The 24,459-nt window shown below is 41.8% G+C and overlaps 1 protein-coding gene across 5 annotated transcripts in view; it reads right to left on the bottom strand.

Moving 5' to 3' along the window:
- Window positions 1-24,459, bottom strand: part of LOC125447937 (histone acetyltransferase KAT6A-like) — a 440,967-nt gene that overhangs the window by 43,732 nt on the left and 372,776 nt on the right. For 4 of the 5 annotated variants that reach the window (XM_059641206.1, XM_048522742.2, XM_048522743.2 and 1 more), the window contains 3 exons: window positions 22,209-22,525; window positions 16,035-16,153; window positions 1,173-1,288 (listed from right to left, as the gene is read on the bottom strand). In XM_059641206.1, coding sequence (XP_059497189.1) covers window positions 1,173-1,288; window positions 16,035-16,153; window positions 22,209-22,525 — 552 coding nt within the window. The other variant, XM_048522744.2, reaches the window with a different exon arrangement.

The raw sequence follows: 24,459 nt of genomic DNA, 5'->3' as shown, positions 1-24,459 counted from the left end.
AGAACAGAAAAATCAAGGGGTTCAGGTACATAATTCTTGGAAATTCATATCACAGACATACAGGGTGGTTAAGATGGCATGCAACACACTTGCCCTTACTGTGCAGGCCTTCAAATATGAGTTGGGACATCATGTTGAGATTGTCCAGGACGTTGCTAAGGCCTCTTTTGGTGTACTTGGTCCATTCTGGTCACACCGCCATAGGATATTGTTAAATGGGAGAGGGGGCAGAAAAAAATTACCAGAATATTGCCAGGAATGGAGGCTTTGAGTCATAAAAACAGCCTGGATAGGCCACAACCTATTCCACTGGAGCGTAGGAGGTTCAAAGCTGACCTTATCGATGAGGAGCATAGGTCAGGTGAACAGCAGAAATATTTTCCCTCAGCTGGGGCAGTTCAAAATGAAGGGGCCTTTTTAAAAGGTAGGAGGGGAAGGTTTCAAAAAGGACATGGAGGCAACTTCTCTTTTAAAAAACACAGAGTGGTTCATGTGGTATGAACTACTGGAGGAAGTGGCAGATGCTGGTACAGTCACAACATTTCAAAGATATCTGGAAAAGTACAAGGAAAGGAAAGATTTGGAGGGCTATGGATCAAACGTGGGCAAGTGGAACTCGTTTAGCTTGGGAACATCAGCAGTGTGGACTAGTTGGATCGAAGGGTCTGTTTCCATGCTGTATGACTCTTCTGAGTCACAAGATCCTGGGTTGAAGTCTCACTTCACAGCTTGAGCATTAAAGGAAGAGTCTGACACCCCAGTACATCAATGAGACACGTTAACAGTACTGGTTTTTGGGTGAGATGTTAAACCAAGGGTCTAATGACCTGCTCCAATCCCTTGGCATTATTTCAGAAAAGAGCAAATGAAGTATCTCCCCAAAGTCATGCCCAATTTTTATTCCTCTGTTGAGATCACAAAAACGGATATCTGGTCATTGTTTCTGGGAGCATGCTGCGCACAAATTGGGAGCTGTGTTCCCTCCATTACAACACTGATTTCACTTCACTAAGTACTTCACTCTCTGTAAAGCACTTCAGTGTTCAACAGGGGTGAAAAGCATAACATAACTGCAGATCTTTCTTGCTCAGTTCTCATCCATGCAATTTCCCAAATTCAACTTCCAAAAAGAAAAAAAGTTATACCAGAAGTCCAACTAGAGGTTACGGTACCTTGTGTATTCCTGGGGATAAGGAGACGAATACCAGGTCTGGATCTCATATTTTCCAAATTCTATAACAGAAGGTGAACGGACTTGTGGATCTGGGGGACCAGTGACTCCAACTTTCTGTCAAAGAACATGCACAAAACGAATATTAACACTGTCAATCTTCTTGAATCCTCATGTTGCGAGAGAAGCAAATGATTTTCTCAACCTGAACATTACTATATTTTCCATGTTTAGTGCAGGAAAGTATTTTCCATTGAAGAATGCCACCATGCTCAAGTTTCATTCTGAAGATAGACTGTAAGATTCCAACAAATTTGGGGATTTATCATTCTATGGTCTCAACTGTGTTCTCATTCCAACTGTCCTGTTGTTCTTGCCCCTCCAAAAAAACCATATTCCCCATGCCTTGATTTCATGAAACTTCCACCCAATATTCCAAATTCACCTATGACACTCCTCATTATGAAAGAAGTTTCAAATTAACTTGCTGTAATTTCTGTCAATGACATTTTGAGCCCAAATGTTTTTCAGTAATTATTTGGGAAAGGTGCTATCTGGCCAAACGCTGCCTCCAATCATGAAGTGAGAGACTGTAAGGAAAAATGACCTTCTCCCTTTGGTAATGTGCGATATTCGGTCAGATTCAGAGTTTCTCTCAGTAATTTTCCCTGTCTTAACAATTCATTCAGGAAGATGTAATCACTCACTACGTAATTTCTAAAATGCTGTGGTCAACTCAACAGTGGGAAAGCCTGGGAGCAGACTGGCCATCTTTTGTGCGCATATGGCAATGGCTGTTCTGAAGACTAGTATATCCTGTATTTACTCATTGTACTTATTCTTTTGTTAATGATTTCCACTGACAAACTAGTTGACAAATGCACTGCATGAATTCATAGTGACTACTAACGGTCATTTGAAATTGCAGTATCATACCATGCTAGCTCACTTTGGCTGAGGGAACAGTGAGACCTTGATCATTTTCCTTTGTGTGCTAGATTCAGACCTGTCCAAGAAAGGGATGGATATTGTCTGATAACAGAGTTGCATTCAATTCGGGGCTAGCATTATTGTTGTCTACCTGATCACAAGATCAGATTCCTTGATGATTGTTACAACACCTCTTCAACTTTCATTGTCTCCTTCCAGTGCAAAAAAAATGCTTTTGGCTGTCAACTGACCACACTATTTCTTGATTTATTCACTTGATTTACTCAACATTTTCAGGTTCCCTTTTATGCTGCTTGTTAATGTGTTTTCCAGATCTCTCCTTACCCTTCTGATAGCGGTCTATAACTAAACCAGCGACCTTAGTATTCTGCCTGGTTTTCAAGTATATCCTGAAGCTGACATTTCTCATAATGCAGCCTTTTCTATTTCAGCTTAATATCAATATGCCTTGTCATGCAAAGAGCTACAGCTTTAGGAGTCACATCTTTGCTCCCTGCGGAAGGGATGCTTGGCTTACAGAATGCACAGGAGGGATGCACTAGGCCCACTGTGCATCTGCCAGCTCCCTGACAGAGTTGGCTAATTAGTACCCCCTCCCCCGATCTCTTCCTATAACTTATTTGCCCCTTGAATACAATACAATACTCACAGCAACAGGTCCTTCGGTCCACCTAGCCTGCACCGATTCCTAGTCCTTATTCAGGCCCATCATTTATTGCCCATGCGTAGTTTCTGTCCTTCTGTTCACCCCCTGTTCACGTGTCTACCAAAATACGCCTTAAACATGGTTACCATGCCTGCTTCCACCACCTCCACTGGCTGTGTGTTCCAGGTACCCACCACCCTGTGGAAAATTTTCCCCGCACTTCACCATTAAACTTTTGCCCAAATCATCTTGAACCTGTGCCCTCTTGCAGTTGACCAAAACTACCCTGGGGAAAAAGCCTCTGTTTATCCACCCTGTCAATGCCTCTCATAATTTTGTAGACCTCTACAGACTGTTCCTCAGCCTCCACCTTTCCAGTGAAAATAATCCAAGTTTATCCAACCTCTCCTTCTAACTGATACCCTCCAGGCAGGTAGCATCCTGGTAAATCTTCTCTGCACCTTCTCCAAAGAATCCATGACCATTTGGTAGTGCGACAACCAGAAGTGCATTCAATATTTCAAACGTAGCCTAACTGAAAAGTTTGTACAGCTGTAACATAATTTGCTGACTAGTATACTTGATGCCCGAGACAACGAATGCAAGTATGATGTCTTGACCATCTTATCCACCGGTGTTGCTACTTTCAGGGATGTGTGGACCTGTACGCCCAGGTCCCTCTCTATGTCAATGCTCCTACGGACTCTGGATCCAATTACCTTTTCAACGTAACTGTGAATCTGCTTCTACCTGTTTTTCAGACAGAGCATACTTACAGTGTGAAAAGACGTTTATACACGTTGACTTCAACAAACAAGTACACCGTATGCTTGGGTTACCAGACATTCTGCCACATCATGAGTCTCTCTTCATTCATAATCAAAATTATTCCAGATTTGAATATGATCAAACATCATTTTAAACTTTCACTGTCGAGAACCACAACTTCTTGACTTCTCTCCTTCACATCATTGAAAATTCATTTCTGGTACAATTCTAATGGATCTCTTCTGCAAACTAACCAAGGCAAAGTGCTCAGAATTGAACACAATACACTGAACCTAACCAAAATTTACCAAGGTGCACCAGAATTAATTTGCTTTTGGTAGTCTCTGTAGCAGCAGGGTGACAACCTCCAGATGCTTTATAAACTCTGAATTTTCAGCTTGTCCATGTGTTTTCTCAGAGCACACAATGTGATCTGGAATTCCCAACACAGTGCCTGTAATGCACCACTGGTCTCTGAACAGTGTATGAGATCAAAAATAAACAATTAACGTTTGTTGTCTTTTATCCCCCCCCATACAAATTACATGGTCGTACACTCTAAATATTTCAAATTCTCCAAGAATGAAGCAGTGTGGATACAGCCAAATTGTTGCTGGATATGCCTGGAATGAGTAGCCATTGAGACAAGAGTACAGTTTAGAGATTCAAAATACAGCACGAAGGAGTTCATGCACTGGAACTCATTTCCAGGAAAAGCAGCTAGTACAGGAACCAGGTGAACATTGTTGATGAGATCACATAAGTGAATAAACCAAACAGCGATGGGTGGACACAGTCACATGAATGAAGATGTTTGTGTGTAAGGGCCAATGCAGATAAAGCTGGGGTTTCTGAATGGGATAGCAAGAACTGCCAATGCTGGAGTCAGAGATAACACAGTGGGGAGCTGGAGGAGCACAGCAGGCCTGGCAGCATCACAAGAGCAGGCAAGTTGATGTTTCGGGTCAGGACCCATCTTCAGAAATTCTGAAGCAGGATCCCAACACGAAACATCAACTTTCCTGCTCCTCTGATGCTGCTTGGCCTCCTGTGCTCCTCCAGCTCCATACTGTGTTATCCCCGGTTTCCTGAATGATCAGTGTTGTGATTGTGTGCACTTCCACTGAATACTCCTGACTAATAGGAGCAAACAAAAAATCACTACTTGCATTATTGACTTATCATCTTTGGCAGATGTATTATGTGTAATTATGATGCTGGAAAAGCTCAGCAGATCCGGTAGTTCTGAGGAAGGGTCACCGCTCCAGAAACGTTAACACTGTTTTCGCCCCCATAGATGCTGCCAGACCTGCTGAGCTTTGCCAGCAACTTGGTTTTTGTTCCTGATTTACAGCATCTGCAGTTCTTTTGGTTTTTATGTGCAATTATGAGCCTACATCTCAGTCACTAGTTCATCAAAATATTTCTTGCGCTTTCAAAGCTGCTACATGTCGTGCAAGAAACTAAACAAGAGGAAAGCACATGCATCCTCCCCACTGATCTGAACAATCATCCCCAAACAGTACTTCTCCTGATATGGCAGTTGCTGTATCAGTTATGCAATTGGTGAGGTACTTCACACCAAATTTGTGAAAATGGCTTGTGCAATTTGAAACAATTACATCATTGCCGAATACATTTATGCAAACCCAACAAAATACAGGAAAATAAAATCAGAAACAGAGCACCACATTTGCTAAATTCTCAATGCTGCTCTCAACAGGGATCGAATGTTTGACAATCACTAAAGGAGAGTGCTTTCCTTCCTGCTGGCCTCAGCTTCGATAAAGACAGCGAAACTATGCCAAATGCATCCAGTGATCAGAACCTAGCCATCTGCTTTAGTTTTTGAGCCTTTCACCAGTGTGACATGACATGTTTTAACCGAAAGATTTTATAAAGTATTATGTGCTGAAACAGCTTAAAAACTTGATGGATATTCATCACAGCAAGACAAGTCACGTGATACAAAATGTCTTAAATTGTACTGGCTGACTTTCTGGCAATGGCCCTTGATCATTGTTGCTTCTCCTTAATGCACTTATAAAATTCTGAAATGTATCAGAGGCCCATCAGCCAAGTGAGCTTAACTTCCAAAGGAAAGTAAAAAGCCCACTCACCAATGATACTTCAATCATTCATTCCTGAGCCTGTTTTGGAAATAATACGACAATGTTGCTCAGTTTATTACTGAACCATACTTTGCACTATTTGAGTGTGTGGCATTATGTTCTCTGTTTAAGGGAAGAGTAGCACAATACTGTGTGCACATAATAAATTATAATCCCTAATCTTACAAACAGCTAAGTAGTATTTACAGAATAAAAATAGACCGTACTACCAAACAAGTTCATCTGCTTTTCAGGTTCCTCTTAGCCTTCTTAATTTCAGCTCATCAAGCTAACTGAGAAATGAATGACAAGCTGTGTGCTAATGCAGATTTACCTTAATTATACATTGGCAACTGACTTACAACTGCTCCTTTGGTATGGAATACCACATCCCCCACCATATTCTTGGTCTAAAAAAATTACCTTAATTCCCTCGTAGGTTTATTGTTATCTTACATTTATAACCCTTTATGCTGGTCTCTTCCGAGAGAGAAAACACCAACTCTTAAATTACGAAAGGGATTCACCTCGCAGAGCTCCATCTGGTCATCTCCCACACTCCAGCAACTCTCCTCATTAGAGAAAATAGCTCTAGTCAATTCTCTTTTGCCGGTTAGGTATCATCATTCCATTCTGCTATCACTGAGTCAACATCACGTTGCATCTTCCTCAGTGCCTCTATATGATTTTTCTGACACCAAGATCAAAACCTTTTGCAGTGCTCCAAGTGTGATATAATTGAGATTCCAAACAAATTTGCTTGCCACTGTACCCTTCTAATGAAGGCTGGTGCTGTTTGTTTTTTTTTTAAAAAGGAAGTCTTAAAATCCCATGTTACTGCTTTGTAATTGACAAACTTGCATCCGTTCTACTCCTCTGAAGCCTTGCAACAGCTACCTCAAGAGTGTCCGGCCACCTTATTCTATCTTTCAAAATGTACCACCTCATGCTCATTCATATTGACATTTATTTGTTAATCCAGTCTGACCTGTAAATTTCTTCCTAACTTCCTGTGTTTTGGTGCAGCACTCCTTCGTTTATAATCATACTGGCAAAACTTGGCATTAACCTGAAATAAAAACTCACATTCTCTCCGCAGATGTTACCTGACTGGCTGACTACTTTCACCACTATCTGCTTTTAGTTCACACTTCCAGCATCCACAGCATTTTGTTTTGTGAGCTGAATGGGTCCCAATAGTAATCCTGTGGAATAATTTTAAACCATCTTGTACGCGACACATCAAAACTGAGATCCTAGAGGAGTAAGACACAATCAAAAAAAAATTCAGAGACTTCAAGTCCTCCATACGTCAACCAGAATGGGGCCATGCATCAATAAACATGGAAACCGAGTCACGGAATCGGAGCATCGTGGCATCAGATCAAAGTGCAAGATCCTGGAATTAACTACAACAACATAAACTCCAACTTCAACATGGTTATTAATTCAATTCCTTCACAAAGATTAAACTACCAACAAAGGGTCGTCAAGGTCTGATTAACTCAGTAACAACATCTTGTGAGCCAATAATGGCAGAATTAGAATGACGCACTGTTCAGTAGACCTAATCGCTCATGCAACAGATTGTAGGAACTTAGACAACCATGAACCTGGGGGACAACAGTTTGTTATATATATTACGGGCACGATAAATCTTCGGTTTGGAATACCTTGTTTGTCAGTCACTAATGAACTTTTCATCTTGACAGCATTTTGAAAAAGGCTATATGAAATCAATGCAAGCAAATGGAACATTTTAAAACAACACTAAAGAGAAATGGCTAAGTTGAGACTAATTCTGACTTAATAAAAACATAATCTTACCGTTTATAGGAAATAGTTCTCAAAAGAACAGAGATAGTTCATGAATTTGGCTGAAGATAACACAAGTTTCTATCATACAAGCTCACAAGGCTTAGAAGGAGACTGAATAATTGAGCTAAACTAGTTAATTTTTCTATCATGGCTTCAGAACCACACTGGGCCACTGAAGGCTTTCAGAGGATTCATTCAAATTAACTTCCAGAGTCTGACATAGGTTTGGAATAGATACTTTACACCAGTTTTCAGTTCAGCAAGTTGATCTTCGCACTTTTTCCAAGGATCAATTCCAACTTGGTTTATTGATAATTAGCAAAAAACCGCAACAAAACATGAGCTAGGAGAAGGAAAGGAAGTAGCAGAGGCAGCTGATCAGATAGTTCTTGATGCCAGTCACAAAGAAAACCGAGTCGCTGAAGATGAGATTGAGAATCAAACAGGTGAGAGTGGCAGGAGCCAAGAAGATCGCCTGCAGTCACAACAAGGCAGAGGTCATCTTTACTTTCTAGGAAGATCCTGGAAATGACAGCAATTTCAGTTGATGACAGCAAGACCCAATAATCAAAAGGTTGAAGTGATGGCGATTGAGAAAAAAAATTGACCAGAAATGTCTGGACGAGTAAAGGATCGCTGCTCAGCAGCTTGGACTTGTAATGTATATTTCTAAGTGAAATGGGAGGCAACTTCACCAAAAGCAAACACAGACGGATGTGGCAAAAGGAGGAGGTTGATGAGCTTTTGGGTGGTGAGGGATGAAAGAAGTAATCAGAGATAACCTCCTGTGTTTGAAGTAATAATAGGAGATGGGAGATCCATTGATATGACGGGGTCCAGGATGCGACTGCCAGTACGGATTGAACAGTTCACACATACAATGAGATGAGGAAGTATTACGGTGGCAGTGAACTCCTGATGCTGCTCTGGGCTTGTCCTCCTGCACTTTTCACTGAACCAATGAAAATGCTGCAAGGAGCTCAACTGCTCTTCAGAGGATTTCAGGAGAAGTGAACAGGGAAGCTGCAGGCTTATCTAAAAAGGACAGCAGCATAATCCACTGGTTCAAACAGCAATGAAGAGTTTGAACAGGGATTTGGGAGAGGAAAGTACCTCAGAAGTAAAAATGAAAGGAGGCATGATAATCTGAGATCCCTCTCTTATCTTCAGTAATAAACAAATAAAATTGATCACATATTTGTTGCATGCAGAAGGAAGTCATCCAGGCCATTACACCTGCACTTGCATGCTGGGATCCAAATGACAATGAAATAAAATGAATAAAGCTTACCATGAATACAAGAAGAACTCAACTGCGCAGCAATTTATTAGGACATGCAACACCCTACAGCAACAAAGAATAAATAGGTAACAAGAGAGAGCCTAGAATTCAAGTCAGAGCATCTGCAGTGAGATAAAGTTAGCACAGGCAGGGTAATTTGGTATCAGTCAACTGTTGTCTAAGTTTGGAGATAGGTGTACTATGTCAGTCAAGTGCAGAGTACCACAGGTCCACTAACCGAGGTACTTTCATAACCAAGTGTAGGATTTGTTGCACAGCACAAAGATGGGGAAGTTCAAGGTCACTGTAAGGTTCTGAACTAAAGGAGAAATTACTTGGTGCAAGGTTCAAAGACTTACTACAGTTTAAAAGATCACAGACTACTACCACCATTTTCCAAATACCCACTCCAATGGTACCAATGAAAAATTGCACTAATATGTCTATCCACACAATTTGAATTACAGTGCAGGCTGCAGCAAAAGAACACTTCCTCTTGTTCTTCTGTTAACTCATGGCTCCATTCCCCAGTAGACACAAGCTTAAGCTCCTCCATCCCTCACTGATGCTTTCACCTCACCATCCCAACCTGTAATGAAACTGATGCCAGGAAGCTAAGACATAGAATGACAGAAGCCGAGATGACCAGTACAATTTGCATATGAGTGCCAGCAGTGCGGGGACCTTTTGTCAGAATGTCATTTGGTAGCATTATTCTACCCAGAATGGTCCAAAGGACCAGTGGATCTCTGCATGCCCACTGATTTCCTATGTTTCCATCTATCACCTACTAACATCAGGACTGAAGTAATGAGGGCCAGCATAACCCTTGCAAATTTCTTGTTCCTTGTTGACAACACAGAATTGGGTCGCTGTTGTGCACCCTTCCCGAGGGGTACATAGATTACAGTTACCCCGTTTCCAAGAATGCGTTATCAAAACAAACATTCTCACCTATCCATAATTCACGGCAAGTTATTCATAACGTCAACCTGACTAACAAATGCAGAAACCAGGCGGTTCACAGGATCCAATCAACAAGCTTTAAATGGCTTAATTTGCAACTTTACCATTTTATAAATTTCCAAATGTGGGTGCCCCAATGTAAAGAAAACTTCAATTCAGCAAAATAAAGACATTGCAAAAACCTCCCTTCCCCACAGAACAAATGCACAGCTTCCCCAGTGACCCCCTGAACCAGATGACCATTTAGTGAACACCAAAAATAGAAAATGTCATTCTACCTGTGCCAATGCATGAGCCATCAAACCCCTCCCTTCATGCTCCCACCTCTCTCCGAGTTGGATTCCAAATGGAAATGCCGACATTCGACTCCAGTACAATTGCTTACACATGGGTATGTAGAAGAAAACGTATGCGCACACAGCACAAACACATATATTTACGGGGGAAACAGAAGTTATACAGTACTTTCGGTGAGAAACAACTTTCCCTTTAGCCAGGTGCAGTGAGGGGAGGAAAACAGAGAAAGGCTTGCCGTCTCTCAGCTCTGTATACATGAACTGTGGTTTAACTCCCTGGCCACTGAAGTGTTGCAGCAGCTGTGACACATCACGTGACCAGCACTCCGCTTCTGATTTCAAAGCAGCAAACACCAGGCACACAGAACAATACTGGCAGCTTGCCTTAATCCTTAGAGGACCCAAGGTTGCTTGTTTCTCCCCCTGCCCCGCCTCGGTTTTCTACACAGCACACACTTGCCTGCTATTAATAGCAGCACGCTACATGCCTCAAAGCACTCTGGGGCAAAACACTTAACAAATGGGTCAAATTTCTCTCCACTTCTCCTATATTTATTTTCTCATCTTTGATGATCCACCCAAAAATTCAAGCTGCTGGCAATAAAATTACGTCTTGACATGCGAAGTGAAGGCCTACTCCATGTCTAACCCAACCCAACACTTCAAAACTATCCCCATTGTATCGGACAAAGTAATTCCACTGGTACAAGCACAGCCCCAACACAGACTAAAAAGTGACCTCTAAATTCAATTCATTTGCAATAATGTGGAACAGAAACAGAAACTGCTCGGCAAGCTCAGCAGGTCTGGCATTACCTATGGAGAGAAATTGGTCTTTGTTTTAATTTCTGATTTACAGCATCCGCAGTTCTTTCAGTTTTTAATTTAACAATAACGTGGATACTAATTCTCAATCTTGATTTATAGTCAGAGTTGTATAGCATGGAAACGGACCCTTCAATCCAACTTGTCCACACTGATCTGATATCCCAAATTAACGTAGTCCTATTTTCCAGTATTTGGCCCATATGCCCCTAAACCCTTTTTATTCAGATGCCTTTTAAATGTTGTAATTGTACCAACCTCCACCACTTCTTCGGGCAGTTCATTCCAGACACGCATCACCCTCTTTGTGACTCAGGTGCCCTTTAGGTCTCTCTTAAATCTTTCCCCTCTCACGTTAAATCTATGCCCTCTAGTTTTGGACTCCCCTGCCTGGGGAAAATGCCTTATCTTTTTACCCGATCTATGACCCTCATGGTTTTATAAACCTCTCAAAGATCACCCCTAAGCCTCGGAGACTCCGGGAAAACAGTCCCAGCCTATTCAGCCTCTCCCTACAGCTCAAACCCTCCAACCATGGCAACAACCCTGTGAATCTTTTCTGAACCCTTTCAAGTATCACAATCTCCTTTCTACAGCAGGGAGACCAGAATTGCACACAGTATTCCAATAGTAGCCCAACCACTGTCCTGCACAGTCGCAACATAGCCTCCCAACTCCTATACTCAACGTGCTGACCAATAAAGGCAAGCATACCAAGTGCTTTCTTCACTATCCTAGCTACCTGTGACTCCACTTTGAAGGAACTAAAAACCTGCACCCTCAAGTCTCTTTGTTCTTCAACACTCCCCAGGACCTTACGGTTAACTATCTAAGAACTGCTCTGATTTGCTTCACAAAAACGAAATACCTCATATTTATCTATATTAAACTCCATCTGCCACTCCTCTCCCTGTATTCCATATGATCTAACCTTACTAACCATCTACCACGTGGAACCTTCACGAATACCTTACTTAAGTCCATGTAAATCATGTTTTCACTGCTCTGCCTTCATCAATCCTCTTTGTTACTTCTTCAAAAAACTGTATCAAGTTAGTAAGACATGATTTTCCATGCACAATGCATGTTGACTATTCCAAATCAATCCTTACCTTTCAAAATGCATGTGAATCCCATCCCTCAGAATCGTCTCCAACAACTCAGCCAGCGCTAATGTCAGGTTCACCAGTCTAATTGTTTGCGTCCCACGAATTGCTGAATACAAATTATTCAGGGTGCTATTGTTTAAACATCCAATGAGGTGAAGACCTGTATGTAACCTACAAGAGACTGACCCACAGCACTGTCCTCCATCGCTTCTCCGACAGAGGGGTGATAGTCTGTCTGTCACCTGTTTGCAGTTATCGCCCCAATGTCACCTGCAATGGTTTCTCTTCACTGCCCCAGTGGCCTCACCCTATTCCTTGGCAATATGCTGCCTCTTTTTAATGCTATGTGGTAACAGGTCAGGTTGCATACATTCAACCATGAGATTGAACACTATCTCACCAGTACACAGCAATCCTGCTGTGTTGGCTGAATTGTCACACTGCTGGTCTGAAAGTCAGTTCCTGGTGAGCAGCAATGTTCCTTAGCCACACTGAAGCCATTGCCTTCAGTCCCTGCCACAAACTCCAGTCCTTTGCACCAGAGCCATCACGCTTGCTGTCAACTCTCTCGTGAATAGAATATAGCATTTTTGGATCCTGGTGTTTCATTCCACCCAGGATGAGTATCTGGCCACTTTGTCATACAATTACCAAGACCATTTATTCCCATTTCCATAACAATTCTGAGCTCAGTTGTCGATGCAGTATCTGTCATTGAAACCTTCATCCACGCCCGAGTTATCTCTGGACTCAAAATTATTACAATGCTCCCCTGATGAGCCTCACATTTACCACTTCACATGTTGAACTTATACCTGCCCCCTCATCTGATCATGCAAGTTAGAATTTGGCTGTCTTGTTCACCACTCATTCCCGTGCCCTTTGGTTCTCACGGTTCCTGAATGGTGTCCAGATCAGACCGCCAAATGTGGCTACCATCCAGGTCGGGGCAAGTAACTGGAAGTTTTAAAGGCGACAAAGTGAGAAATCAGAGTTATTTTTGAAAAGGTCAAAACTTTGGATTAGACAGATTTAACTGAATAAAATAATACACAGGAAAAGAAAAGCAAACAATCTGCAAAAAATCTTGTATTCTCAAGTCCAGATTTAACATGAGGCAGACATGAACAAACAGACAAGACATGATCCAGCCTACCACCAAAACCACACACTGAAGAGCAGACACAGCCAAGACAGGAGACTGAACACTCTCAGAAATCCACCTAGGTGTCAGTCAGTCATGGAAATTCTTTACAACTATGTCTCCCATAAGGGGCTTCAGCTCCTTCTTTCGGAAGTCAGGACTTGAATTTTGCACAAATGCACCCTTTCCCTTAGTCAATCTCTTCAGCCTGCGCTCCACTGAATTTCCAAGACCGAACTCCAGGTGTGCAGTGCAATTCCAGCTTTTTAAATCTGTCCTTAGCAGAACCTTACCACCTAAAGTCCTTCCAGTGTGCCAACTGTCAGCTCTCTGACAGAAATCTGTTGCTTACAAGATTTTCTGTGTCCAATTGTCTGCATTCTGCAATGATCCACAAGACCCAATAAAACATGTCATCATTGGATCATGCTATGCCTTGAAAGCTACAAATTCCAATCTACCAACACCACTCTTCAGTGGCTTGAACTCAGGAACACAGAAAAAAAACAAATTACTCCAACATCAGAATTTCATTAGAGTCAAATTTTAATCATTAATGATCCTTAAATGATAATAAAACATTTTGGAATGTTTGAAAACACTGAATGCACTGAGTCTTTGGTGCAACGACTGCACAATTCCTTTCTGCAATAACCAAACCTGATGCCACAGCAGAATATCTAAATATCGGCCAAACTATGCAATCTATCTCACAGAAGTTAGAACAGCTTACGGGTAAAAACCATAACCTCTGGTGTACCCAAAAGCTTTATCCTTGGCCCCCGTGTCTACCTAATATGACCAGATATTTTAAAAAGTGGCAAAGAAAAGGAAAGGAGCAACAAAGAAAGCACATTTACTTAGTGGGGGGTGAGTATGTCTATGCACATCCATGTCGGACACAGTTAAACAGGACAGAAAGCTGAGGACAGGGTTAGGGCAAGCATATGATTTGGACAATGGAGTTGCTGCCTATGGCTTAACCAATTCCCAGAGCCCATTTCCATACGTATTAATTAACCACACCTTGGAGGTTTCCACAGCAGAACGAAATTTTACACAGAATATTAGCCTTGAAGTTGCTGGTTCTACCGATGGTCACGCTGTTTTAAGAAACCTGAATCTTGCTGCCTCTCATTCCATGTTTCCTACTTGGCTAAGTTTTGGTCAGCTGATCTAACACATCCTTGCAAAACTCAGTGTCGTGAACTGATTGATGACAATTCTTGTGAAGCATCTTGGGACATCTGATTACATAAACTGGCTACACAAGTTGTTGTTCTCAGTTTCTCTGCATCTTCCTCTTCCTACACTCCAAATGGTGACATGCCTTCGAGCGTATCTGCCTTAATGCTCTCGTGTCCTTTCAGTACACCACGCACCCAAGCCCCTCTCTTTGTCCATGTTTTTGGTTAAATAGCTCCTTTTTTGGTTTGCTATCAATTATTTTGTCTAATTACATTCCTGTCAAGTACTTTGGGTTGTTTTATATTAAAGGTTCCATTTAAGTGCAACTCATCCAACCTTCATTGCATGAAACATGAGTGGAACAACACATGGCAGATGTACAAATATGGGCTCTCCCACCATGATCAATTCCAACTCAATGTCAGGGCGTATTTTAGCTTCAACAACCAAGCTACTCTGTTTAATCCGTTAGCACATAGTTCTTAGCATTTGACACAAACAGTTAACAGTTAACACTCAACATTGCAAACCGAGTTGGACAGACGATCATACTTCACAGTTTTCTCAAAAAACTAACAGGTTCCTCTCCTTGATTTGAACACTTCGACGCAATGAGACTGATGTTGCAATTGACAAACAAGGCAAGACAAAACAGCAGACGCTGAAACAATAAGTCAAGAAAGGATAAGAACAACGAACAACAACTTCCGCAAAAGGAGGATTGCTGGGCATAGACCCTCACAACTGGATGATGAGCAAACAAGGATATTTCAGGCAGAATTTGTCAGTTTTGAGACACTGTGGGAACTGCAAAACAAGCATATGAGGTTTCTGACTTAGGTAGTGCACTGTTTTTTGCCATCCACTAACACTCTTCTATCCTTGCAAGTGAATAAGAACTCAATAGCAACCCAACTTTTAACCACAATCAGGTCAGTAGGTATCAACACAGATACCTTTCATTCAGCATGACATCCCCTTTGAAGGTACCAAGAAAGTTCAAATTTTGTCTGCAAAAATCATCTGATGATTCTATATTAACGGACATTAACAAGTACAAAAAGTCTGAAAATAATTCAAAGCTGAGATCTTATAACATGTTCACTGGATAATTTATCTTCAGTCAGTCAACACGAACCAGCCGAACACATGGACAATTATGGTGAATGAATGACACTTAGTATCAAACAAACTACCACATTTAGGCAACTGCATTTTGTCACATTCTCTGGTACATTTCACATCCAACTAACTGTCGTTGGAATTTCTTCTTGTCCATACACAAGCACATTTTGGTTACCAATATAATGTAGCTGGACCTGGAAGTGTACTGTTCTACTCAAAATCCCCATTGCTTGCAGTGCGAAAACTCTTTGGCTCTTCAGTGGTCAAGATAACAGTGATATGACATGTTGTGCTACAGACAGCTTACACACACATTTCCCTACACATCCAATTGTGGGTTGCATGCAGGGCTCTGGGCTCAAGTCCATCATACTTAAACATTCTATTGTAGAGAATATTCTAATGTATTTGATGTCAATTTATTCACACTCATTTTGCAAATCATCCCAACAATTTTACTTTCCAAAACTGCGAGGGAAAATGTCAAAGTGATTTCACTCTCATCAGCTAATCACATTTTTATTTTCTGCAAATCTCAAAACATCTACCTTATCTCTGAACCTCCAGTGAGTAAAGTTCATTTAAGCGCTTTCCAAACCAATATTCACCACAATATTGCTATGCTGCATCTCACCTCCAATGCAAGCTCCTGAACATGTTGAAAAAGGTCCAAATCTTTCTCAGTCACAATGTCCTTGTTCAGCGATTGGTCATCGTCATTTTCACGTTTGCAATTCCACGAGTCCTGATTGTCTGCAGATTTAGAAAAACCTCAATATCAGTGGAAGGAAATTTACTTTCATAAACCTGCCTACGAGAATCCTTGTCTTATGGGGAGGCAGACTGACAACTGAAATCTGTGTATCTGGATAGCTGTAAAGTATGTATGGAGCAAAGCAACACATTGATATCTAAAAATCTAAAAAAACTGCAAGCAATTTAGAGCATAACTAATAGCTAAATTAACAACTGCCCTGGTTGCTGATCATTTTGGATTCAGAAATTGTCTTTTTTTTTCGCTGTTCCATCCAGAGGTTCATGTTTTCTTTTCCATCACAGTAGCAAGTAAGTCAGCTACAATTAAACACTCCACAGTCAGAAGTGGATGCACCAAATTTCCGATATTCAAGTACAGTTTGCGCAGTTGAAAATTCAACTTCAACTGACAAACAACTTTCAGAGTTCAAATGTTAACGGTCAGCTCGCTGAGATAGATTTCCACCACTTTCCGAAGAACAGGATGAGTCAAACTAACCTCAAGGCTCTGCCAGTGAGTGCTCTGACTCTTCATAGTAGATAACAGAACAGGAGCACTTGCATTTACCTGTTTCATTCATTGGGGAAGCACCTCAACTCTGCAGAACACCCTGCATCTGCATAGCTAACATCAGGAACTCACCACTGACAGGGATGGCAAGCTATATTAACTGAAAAGACACAAGTCGGTATCACTGGGGGGAAAAAATACAATGGCCCAATACAGTCGATGTAAACTAGAAAATAAAAACAACATAAACAAACAGGGCAGCAATATTACACAAGAGACAGGCAGAAAACAGTAGCAGCTTCAATTAAATAAGCTTAATGAGTACGTAACCAAAGGCAAAAGTTACAACAAAGTACTCATTCGATCTCGAGATTCCTGGTCCTCTGGTTCAGTCTGGTACTTGCTGTTTAAAATGGATGCGACTTGGTAATCATTTCTACACTTAACCAAAGCAAAATGCCAAGTCAAAATATTCATATGAGCAAACTAGGCTTGCAGCATTGCACAACGTGGTATGGCAGCATACTATTCAACAAGGTGCCAAGTCTTGAATTTTCAGAAAGGAAACTCAGTACCCTCACCTCTGGAGGTAAAAGGATGTTGGAATTCTACAGCCTCATCTTTCTGGTAAGGACTAATTAAAGGTAATCTCAGCACTGAAGAAATTATGTATCGGAAGAAGAAATGGGAGGGGGCAGGGAGAAAGGGAGGTTGAGGGCAGAAATAGTTTTCAAAAAACATTGTTTGCAAAAAGCTGCTCTCGCTAATTTAAGAAAAAGCAGGGACAAGTAACAGGAGAAGCCAAACTGATGAATTGTAATGCAGCAACAGAAAGCTGAGGCAGCAATGACCTATGGAGAAGCACAGAACAGTCACAGGAGTCAGAACAGTGATGTGCACCCCAAGTGGTGCCAAATATTTAGGCAGAAGCATGACAGGGTGAGGTGCAATCCAAAAGGCCCCAGTTATTCACAAAGAAGCATGAGAAAAGTAGCAGAATTGGGTGAGTGTGGGCCACAAACAGCAGTCCCAAATATTGAGAAAAATGTGCAGACAAGCAGAGGGATGTGAAATGCACAAGGGGAATCTATGACTAAGCGACATCGTATCAGAAGGGAAGAATCAAGGTAAATATGTCTATGGGTAAATATTTAATTTAATCAATCTGTAACCTAAAAGAAGATCCAGTTTTTAAACTTAAGAACTAAAATCTAAAATAATTTGGTTAGATACATTTGCAGTGACCGACTGAACAAATATAAACAACTTAACAGGGAAGCAACTTAAGTGATAGGCCACAACTGAAACTGGAAGTTGTGGACAGCATTACATTCCCATATCGGCACACTTGCAGAATGTGCATCTTCTGAAATGTCAGCAGCAAGATGTCCTACTGGTGTTGGGTGACAAAGCTAAGTGTTGTTTGGATACTCCGATCAGGGGTTGTCATATTATGTTATACCAAGACTTGGATGTGGGTTGAGGAAAAAGGAATACCATGGTAATATGGGACAGTATAATCAAGCACACAAATCCTGCAGTCAGCAGCCATGACTGAGAGTTCCAAAGGTTGTGCTGCTCCTTAACGCAAGGTTGTCAAAGGGTTCAGTTATTGCGACCTGTTGAGAAATCATGGATAAAAGTCCATCTGAGAATGATGGAGAGAAGTCCAACTACAGAATAAGTTGAAGAGCTTGGGCTAAGATTAAAATTTTAAAAAGCAATTATGGTAATAATCTGTCTTTCAGTGATCCATGTGCAAATAGGCGTTGGTCAACTAGATGACAAGATTGAATGGAAGGCTGAAGAAGTGGCGCAGCAGGCAGAGATTTTGATCCAGAGCACTCGCATCAGTCAGTAGGAAAAAAAGGCAGCTGTTCTGTTGGGACAGACTTTATTAACCCAGCTGGCAACTTATGAACTAAGACTTGAAACTCCTGAATGGGTTTGTGGGTAATTCCAAGAGCACAAGAACAACAAGGCAGCTATTTGGGTCACGACACGCAAAGTGTGTCACACATGGACAAAAAGCTTAAGAATGGGAAAGAGGTATTCATGACTAAGATGGCACTGTGGAAAAACAGAAAGAAGTGCAGACTAAAGGCATTTTACCCAAATGCACCAAGATTTTCAAAATAGATGAATAGCACAGATAAAAAAAATGGATGTGATCCATTAACCAGTTCAGAAATAAGGGTGCTGAATGACCCAGAATGAGCATTAAATACTTCAGGGCATTGGAACTTTAAAATAAATGCAAAATGGAAAAGGATAGGGTAAAGATTGTCAAGAAAAAGAATCTTGGTTCCGGAAATCAAGTAGTACAATCATTTGGGATAGAAGGAGAAACTACTAAAAGGCAGTAAACAATTGTGGGCCACAGAACAGATGTGAGTTGTGACAGTGTTTGGCAGGGTATGGATCAGAAAATTACAGGTACCTGTAACAAGGATAAACACAAGGTGGAAGACTTGAATAACTCCACCCAAATTTTCAGTAAGAGCATGGACGTGATGATCACGGAATGCAATCAAGGTAGTTTTCAACATCAGTACTTCAAAGAGTCAGTGACAGAACAAGCTATTTAAGGTTGAGCATTATGAAATGGGTAGGAATTAACAGTAAATGGGACAGAATGAAACTGAAGTCATCAAGTAGGATTTAACAAGAAGTCATCAAGGTGTTACCCGGCTGTATCAAGGTTGGTGAGATTTGGAAGTATAATATTATCATGGATTGGGGAGTTAATGGATAGAAAACAACAAACAATCAAAATGGCTGGGTCATATTGGAAATGACAGGATACAAAATACCAGGATCGCAAAAACATCAACACTTCAGCCTCAGATAGATTAGATTAGATTAGATTAGATTGGATTCCCTACAGTGTGGAAACCGGCCCTTCGGCCCAACAAGTCCACACTGCCCCTTGAGGCATCCCACCCCAGACCAATCCCCCTATAACCCACACACCCCTGAACACGACAGGCAATTTAGCATGGCCAATCCACCTGGCCTGCACATCTTCGGACTGTGGGAGGAAACCGGAGCACCCCAGGAGAAAACCCACACAGACATGGGGAGAATGTGCAACCTCCGCACAGACAGTTACCCGAGGCTGGAATTGAACCCAGGTCCCTGGTGTTGTGTGGCTGCACTAACCACTGAGCCACCGCGCCGCCCAGATATTGGCGCCATCAGGACATAGTTGAGGAGACAGAGTAATCTTCTGAGCTTGGCTGATGATTCAAATTTCAGTCGGAAACCAAGCTTAAGGAGGACACAAAGAGCCTGCAGAGGAACTTAGGTCAATTAAAGTCACTGGGTAAGAATGCAGTAGCTGGGTTGTAACTTGGAGAAATTTGAAGTTTTCCACTTGGAGAGGATAAATAGGAACACAATACTATTGTGAGATTTGGAAATCAGTGCTGTTATTCAGAGGGATACAGGTGACCTTGTATATGAATTAAAGTAAATTAATCCGCAGATGCAGCAAGCAATTCGCACAGTAAATGCCACATTAATCTTTCGTACAAACACCAGGCTTACAAAAAGAAAGAAGCCTTGCTGCAATTGTTTAGGGTCTGAGTGAGATTACAACTGCCACATGCTCAATTTTGGCCCGAGAGGTTCAACACTCGATTACTTGCCTGAAAAGACTGTATGACGACGACAGACTGAGTAGTTTTCTGCAAGGGATGTGAACATTGCCAGCTAGGTCATCATTTAATACTCTTTCCTAATTGCCCTGGAGAAGCTGGCAATAAGCTGCCTTCTTGAACTGCGGCAGCCCTTGAAGAGGAGAACGAACATGCTCAATGCTGTTAGGAAGGGGATTCCTATATTTTCATTTCCACAGTAAACCTACATTCTTAGAGTTCAGAGGACAGAGCAGAAATCTCACTGACACAATTTTTTTTGAACAAAAGGAATTTGGTGGAAGAGATACTGCTTGCCTGGAGATTCTTTAATGAAAGGGAGATTGTAGTGGAGGTGTTTTTTTAAAAAAGGGAAGAGAGTGGAAGGTGGATAATAAAGAGAGGGGGCGGAAAGGGAGAGGGAGCAAGATTTACCCTAGAGAGTTGTAGAAACTTGGTCACTGTGCATGTTCAAATCAGAGACGGAAATTTTAGGAAATGACATGGATGTAGTACACAAAGATATAGATGAGGCACAAGACTGGTCATAAGCACAGTGAATGGCAGAGTGAACTTCAGAAACTGAATGGCTGAATTCTGTTCCATTTTCTCATCTTTTAAGTTCGAAGTGCGCTTGTGTGTCTCCCACATAGTAAACAGCTCCAGTTTTATTCTAATCCTATAAATTCTAATCAATGGAAATGTTTTGAAAAGAAAAGCAACAGGCAACAAGATGCACTTCTACACAATGAGGAAAATACTCTGCAAGTGATCTGGCCTTATCAATCTGCACAAGGCAAGATTTTAAACAGCCAACTCGACCTTGAAGAATATTTTCCATTTCAAATGGACGTTCCTCTCATGCCATGAAAGATATGCCCAACAGCAGTGACGCTGCACTTGTTCGCTTGCAATCTTTTTTACCACTGCTTATTTCCAGTCTAGCTGGAGCGAAGTAACACAGTCAGACACTCTTGAAATTTCACCTCATTTCCAAGAGGCCCACAGGCTGGCCAATTCGTTAACTTGATTCATTACATGAAGATGCAAGATTTGGAATTAAGTCAGGAAATATAGAAAATAAAGAGCGGGTTACGTTTCAGCATTTGATAAATAAAATATCGTGAATAAAGATCTCTACCAAAAATATAAGTGTGTCTTTTTGCTTCAACATTCTGATGGAGGTACTGGGCTTTCTCTGAATGCTCAAAATGACACATGCGTAGAGCTACTTTCATGGCATAAGCCCAACCCTCCCTCCCAAAAGTCAACAGCACTGACTGAAGCACCCCAAGAAAGCGCAATAAAAAGCCAACTTCTAGTGCTAGCGATGCATGATGGCATGGCATTTACTTCTTACCCTTGTCCTCGGCACCTTTACTCCTTCCTAATTCCACGTTCCCTTTCCCGTGCCAAAGGATCGTCTTTCCATGTCTCATTTTACACCGGCTGCCCCTTATTGCTTTCTCTCTCACAGAAAATGGCAGGAAATAATGAGAGTGCAGTTTAGCAGCCATTTCTACAGATGTACTCAGTCGTAGGTATGGTGAGATTTGCAAAGTGGAATTGTTTTTCTTGCTACTGCCCCAATCACTTGGGAGAACAGATTTATCAATGGAAGTAGGACAAGGTTCACAAGGTGTAAGACAAGGAGGAGTTAATTCAGTGTCTGCTTCATCAGAAGATTTGTGAGTATAAAGAGAGGAAGGAATGTCAGTTGGCTCCTTTCTTAACCTGGGCATTCTGCATACATTTAACTGGCCAGTGGATGCTTGCTTACTGGAGTTATCAAAACGGCTAGTACAGGAAGATGATTTGATGCTGCTTAAATGGCACCTTCGTGCTGGTACAGACATGTCAGGTGATACTGGGCATGCAGGGATTAATGAGGTCAGTGCAGTACCTGTGGGCCATGTGCTGTTGTCAGAAGTGCTTGATTTTCGTGGGCCCTTTCGCTTAAGCCTGTATTGCTCAGCTAAGTCCAGGAGTTCACCCCGTGGCTTGCGGCCATCAGGCGAAGGGGTGAAGAATTTGCTAAGGCCATCAATGAGCCCTTTGGTTTTCTTGTTCATTTTCAGGCGGGAAGATTTGGTGGTTCGTGCATTCAAGGTGTTCAGTCCATCCAATCGTCCTGGCTTTGAAGGGACTGCTGAGATTTTGCGCTTACGACCCCGACCAGGGCATTGTCGCTCTTTGTCAAATGGCTGAGAGCCTTTTGATCTGTGGAAGGAGAAAAAGTAATCAGCTTTGATGATTCAAACAGCATTTTCATGCACTGAATCAAAACGTCTGAAATGCTATTTTCTTTTCCACTAAGTCACAAATGGTACAAAACAAGCAATCAATTTATAATTCACCAATATTCGCACGAAACATAAAAGGTACTGTCCACCACCTGCTGGATAAGAGGCATCACATATTTGCTAAATGTTTAAAAAGTCACCATTTTGTATGAAAATACCAAAAGGTTCAAGACAACGTCAACTCTTTTGGAACAAGTGAAAAGCTGATGGTGCTTGGCTCGTCATCTTTCCTGGCAAATTATCTTTTTTTCGGTGCTGGCAAATATTCAAGACATAACTTTTTATTTGAGACCTTCTTCGAATTTGAGAATTAGTGGTTTGAATCATGGAAAATGCTTCTGCAAAATGTTTGGGTGGGGCACATCCTGGGAAAAGAAAATTCCAATCTTGTAACATGTTCCACATTAAGTGGGACGCAATCAAAACTGAAGGGTTTTAATGTGCTGGAGGAACCAGGTACACTGAGTCTGCAATATGGTGCTGCATACAAGCCCCTGACACATTTAATGCAAATTGAGAAACATTAATGCACCTCAACAAATAGAACTGGCACGTAATCGACACAGATCCTACAATCAGATTTTTATTCTTTCCCAGTTTTCCATGGAATGGGTGATGTGTTTTTCATTTAGATTTGCACATGTCCAGTGGCATCCAAAGGCATAAAATTCCTATGTGAAACTATCACGTCACTAATCGTACAACAGTGGTACAATTCGGGAACTGGTCACTGAGTGATGAAGGAAAGCCTTCCATCATCAAGCCTGCGGATTACCTGCTGAAACAAAGCTGTTTTGGAATATAGAAGCAGACACAAGTACAGGGGACTAAAAATGTTTCTGAAAAGTGTAACCTAAAGTGAAGGGGTGAGATTGAAAAGAATCTTTCCAAATGAACAGATATATGTTTACGTAACTTATGAGTGGTGCCCCTGAACTGAGTTGGATAAAGAGCTTGGAACTTCAGTAAAAATAAATGAATGTAAGAAACTACGAAACCAGAATCCAAGGGAAGGTGAGAAGTCCCTGAGAGAGTATTCATATCATACAGCACTCCCAAGAATGGAAATGGACATTAACAAAACCAGATGTATATGAGATGTTGATTAAGTCTATACCAATGCTCACCATTTGTAGAATCAGGATTTAATCTTCACTGCTGAGGATAAATCGCAGACTACAATTAAATACAGCAGCAATATTCTGTACAATACCATGTTTCTGTAAAGCCCACACTTTCTGTTTCAATGTGAGGCTGGATGAACACAGCAGGCCCAGCAGCATCTCAGGAGCACATAAGCTGACGTTTTGGGCCTAGACCCTTCATCAGAGAGGGGGATGGGGTGAGGGTTCTGGAATAAATAGGGAGAAAGGGGGAGGCGGACCAAAGATGGAGAGAAAAGAAGATAGGTGGAGAGGAGAGTATAGGTGGGGAGGTAGGGAGGGGATAGGTCAGTCCAGGGAAGACGGACAGGTCAAGGAGGTAGGATGAGGTTAGTAGGTAGGAGATGGAGGTGCGGCTTGGGGTGGTATGAAGGGATGGGTGAGAGGAAGAACCGGTTAGGGAGGCAGAGACAGGTTGGACTGGTTTTGGGATGCAGTGGGTGGAGGGGAAGAGCTGGGCTGGTTGTCTGGTGCAGTGGGGGGAGGGGACGAACTGGGCTGGTTTTGGGATGCGGTGGGGGAAGGGGATCCCCTGTCTCTGCTTCCCTAACCTGTTCTTCCTCTCACCCATCCCTTCCTCCCACCCCAAGCCACACCTCCATCTCCTACCTACTAACCTCATCCCACCTCCTTGACCTGTCCGTCTTCCCTGGACTGACCTATCCCCTCCCTACCTCCCCACCTATAC

This window comes from Stegostoma tigrinum, chromosome 40 (genome assembly GCF_030684315.1).
Source record: "Stegostoma tigrinum isolate sSteTig4 chromosome 40, sSteTig4.hap1, whole genome shotgun sequence".
NCBI classification, from domain to species: Eukaryota; Metazoa; Chordata; class Chondrichthyes; order Orectolobiformes; family Stegostomatidae; genus Stegostoma; species Stegostoma tigrinum.
The sequence above is the reverse complement of the archived record's forward strand: the minus strand, read 5'-3'. Positions and strand labels throughout refer to the sequence as shown.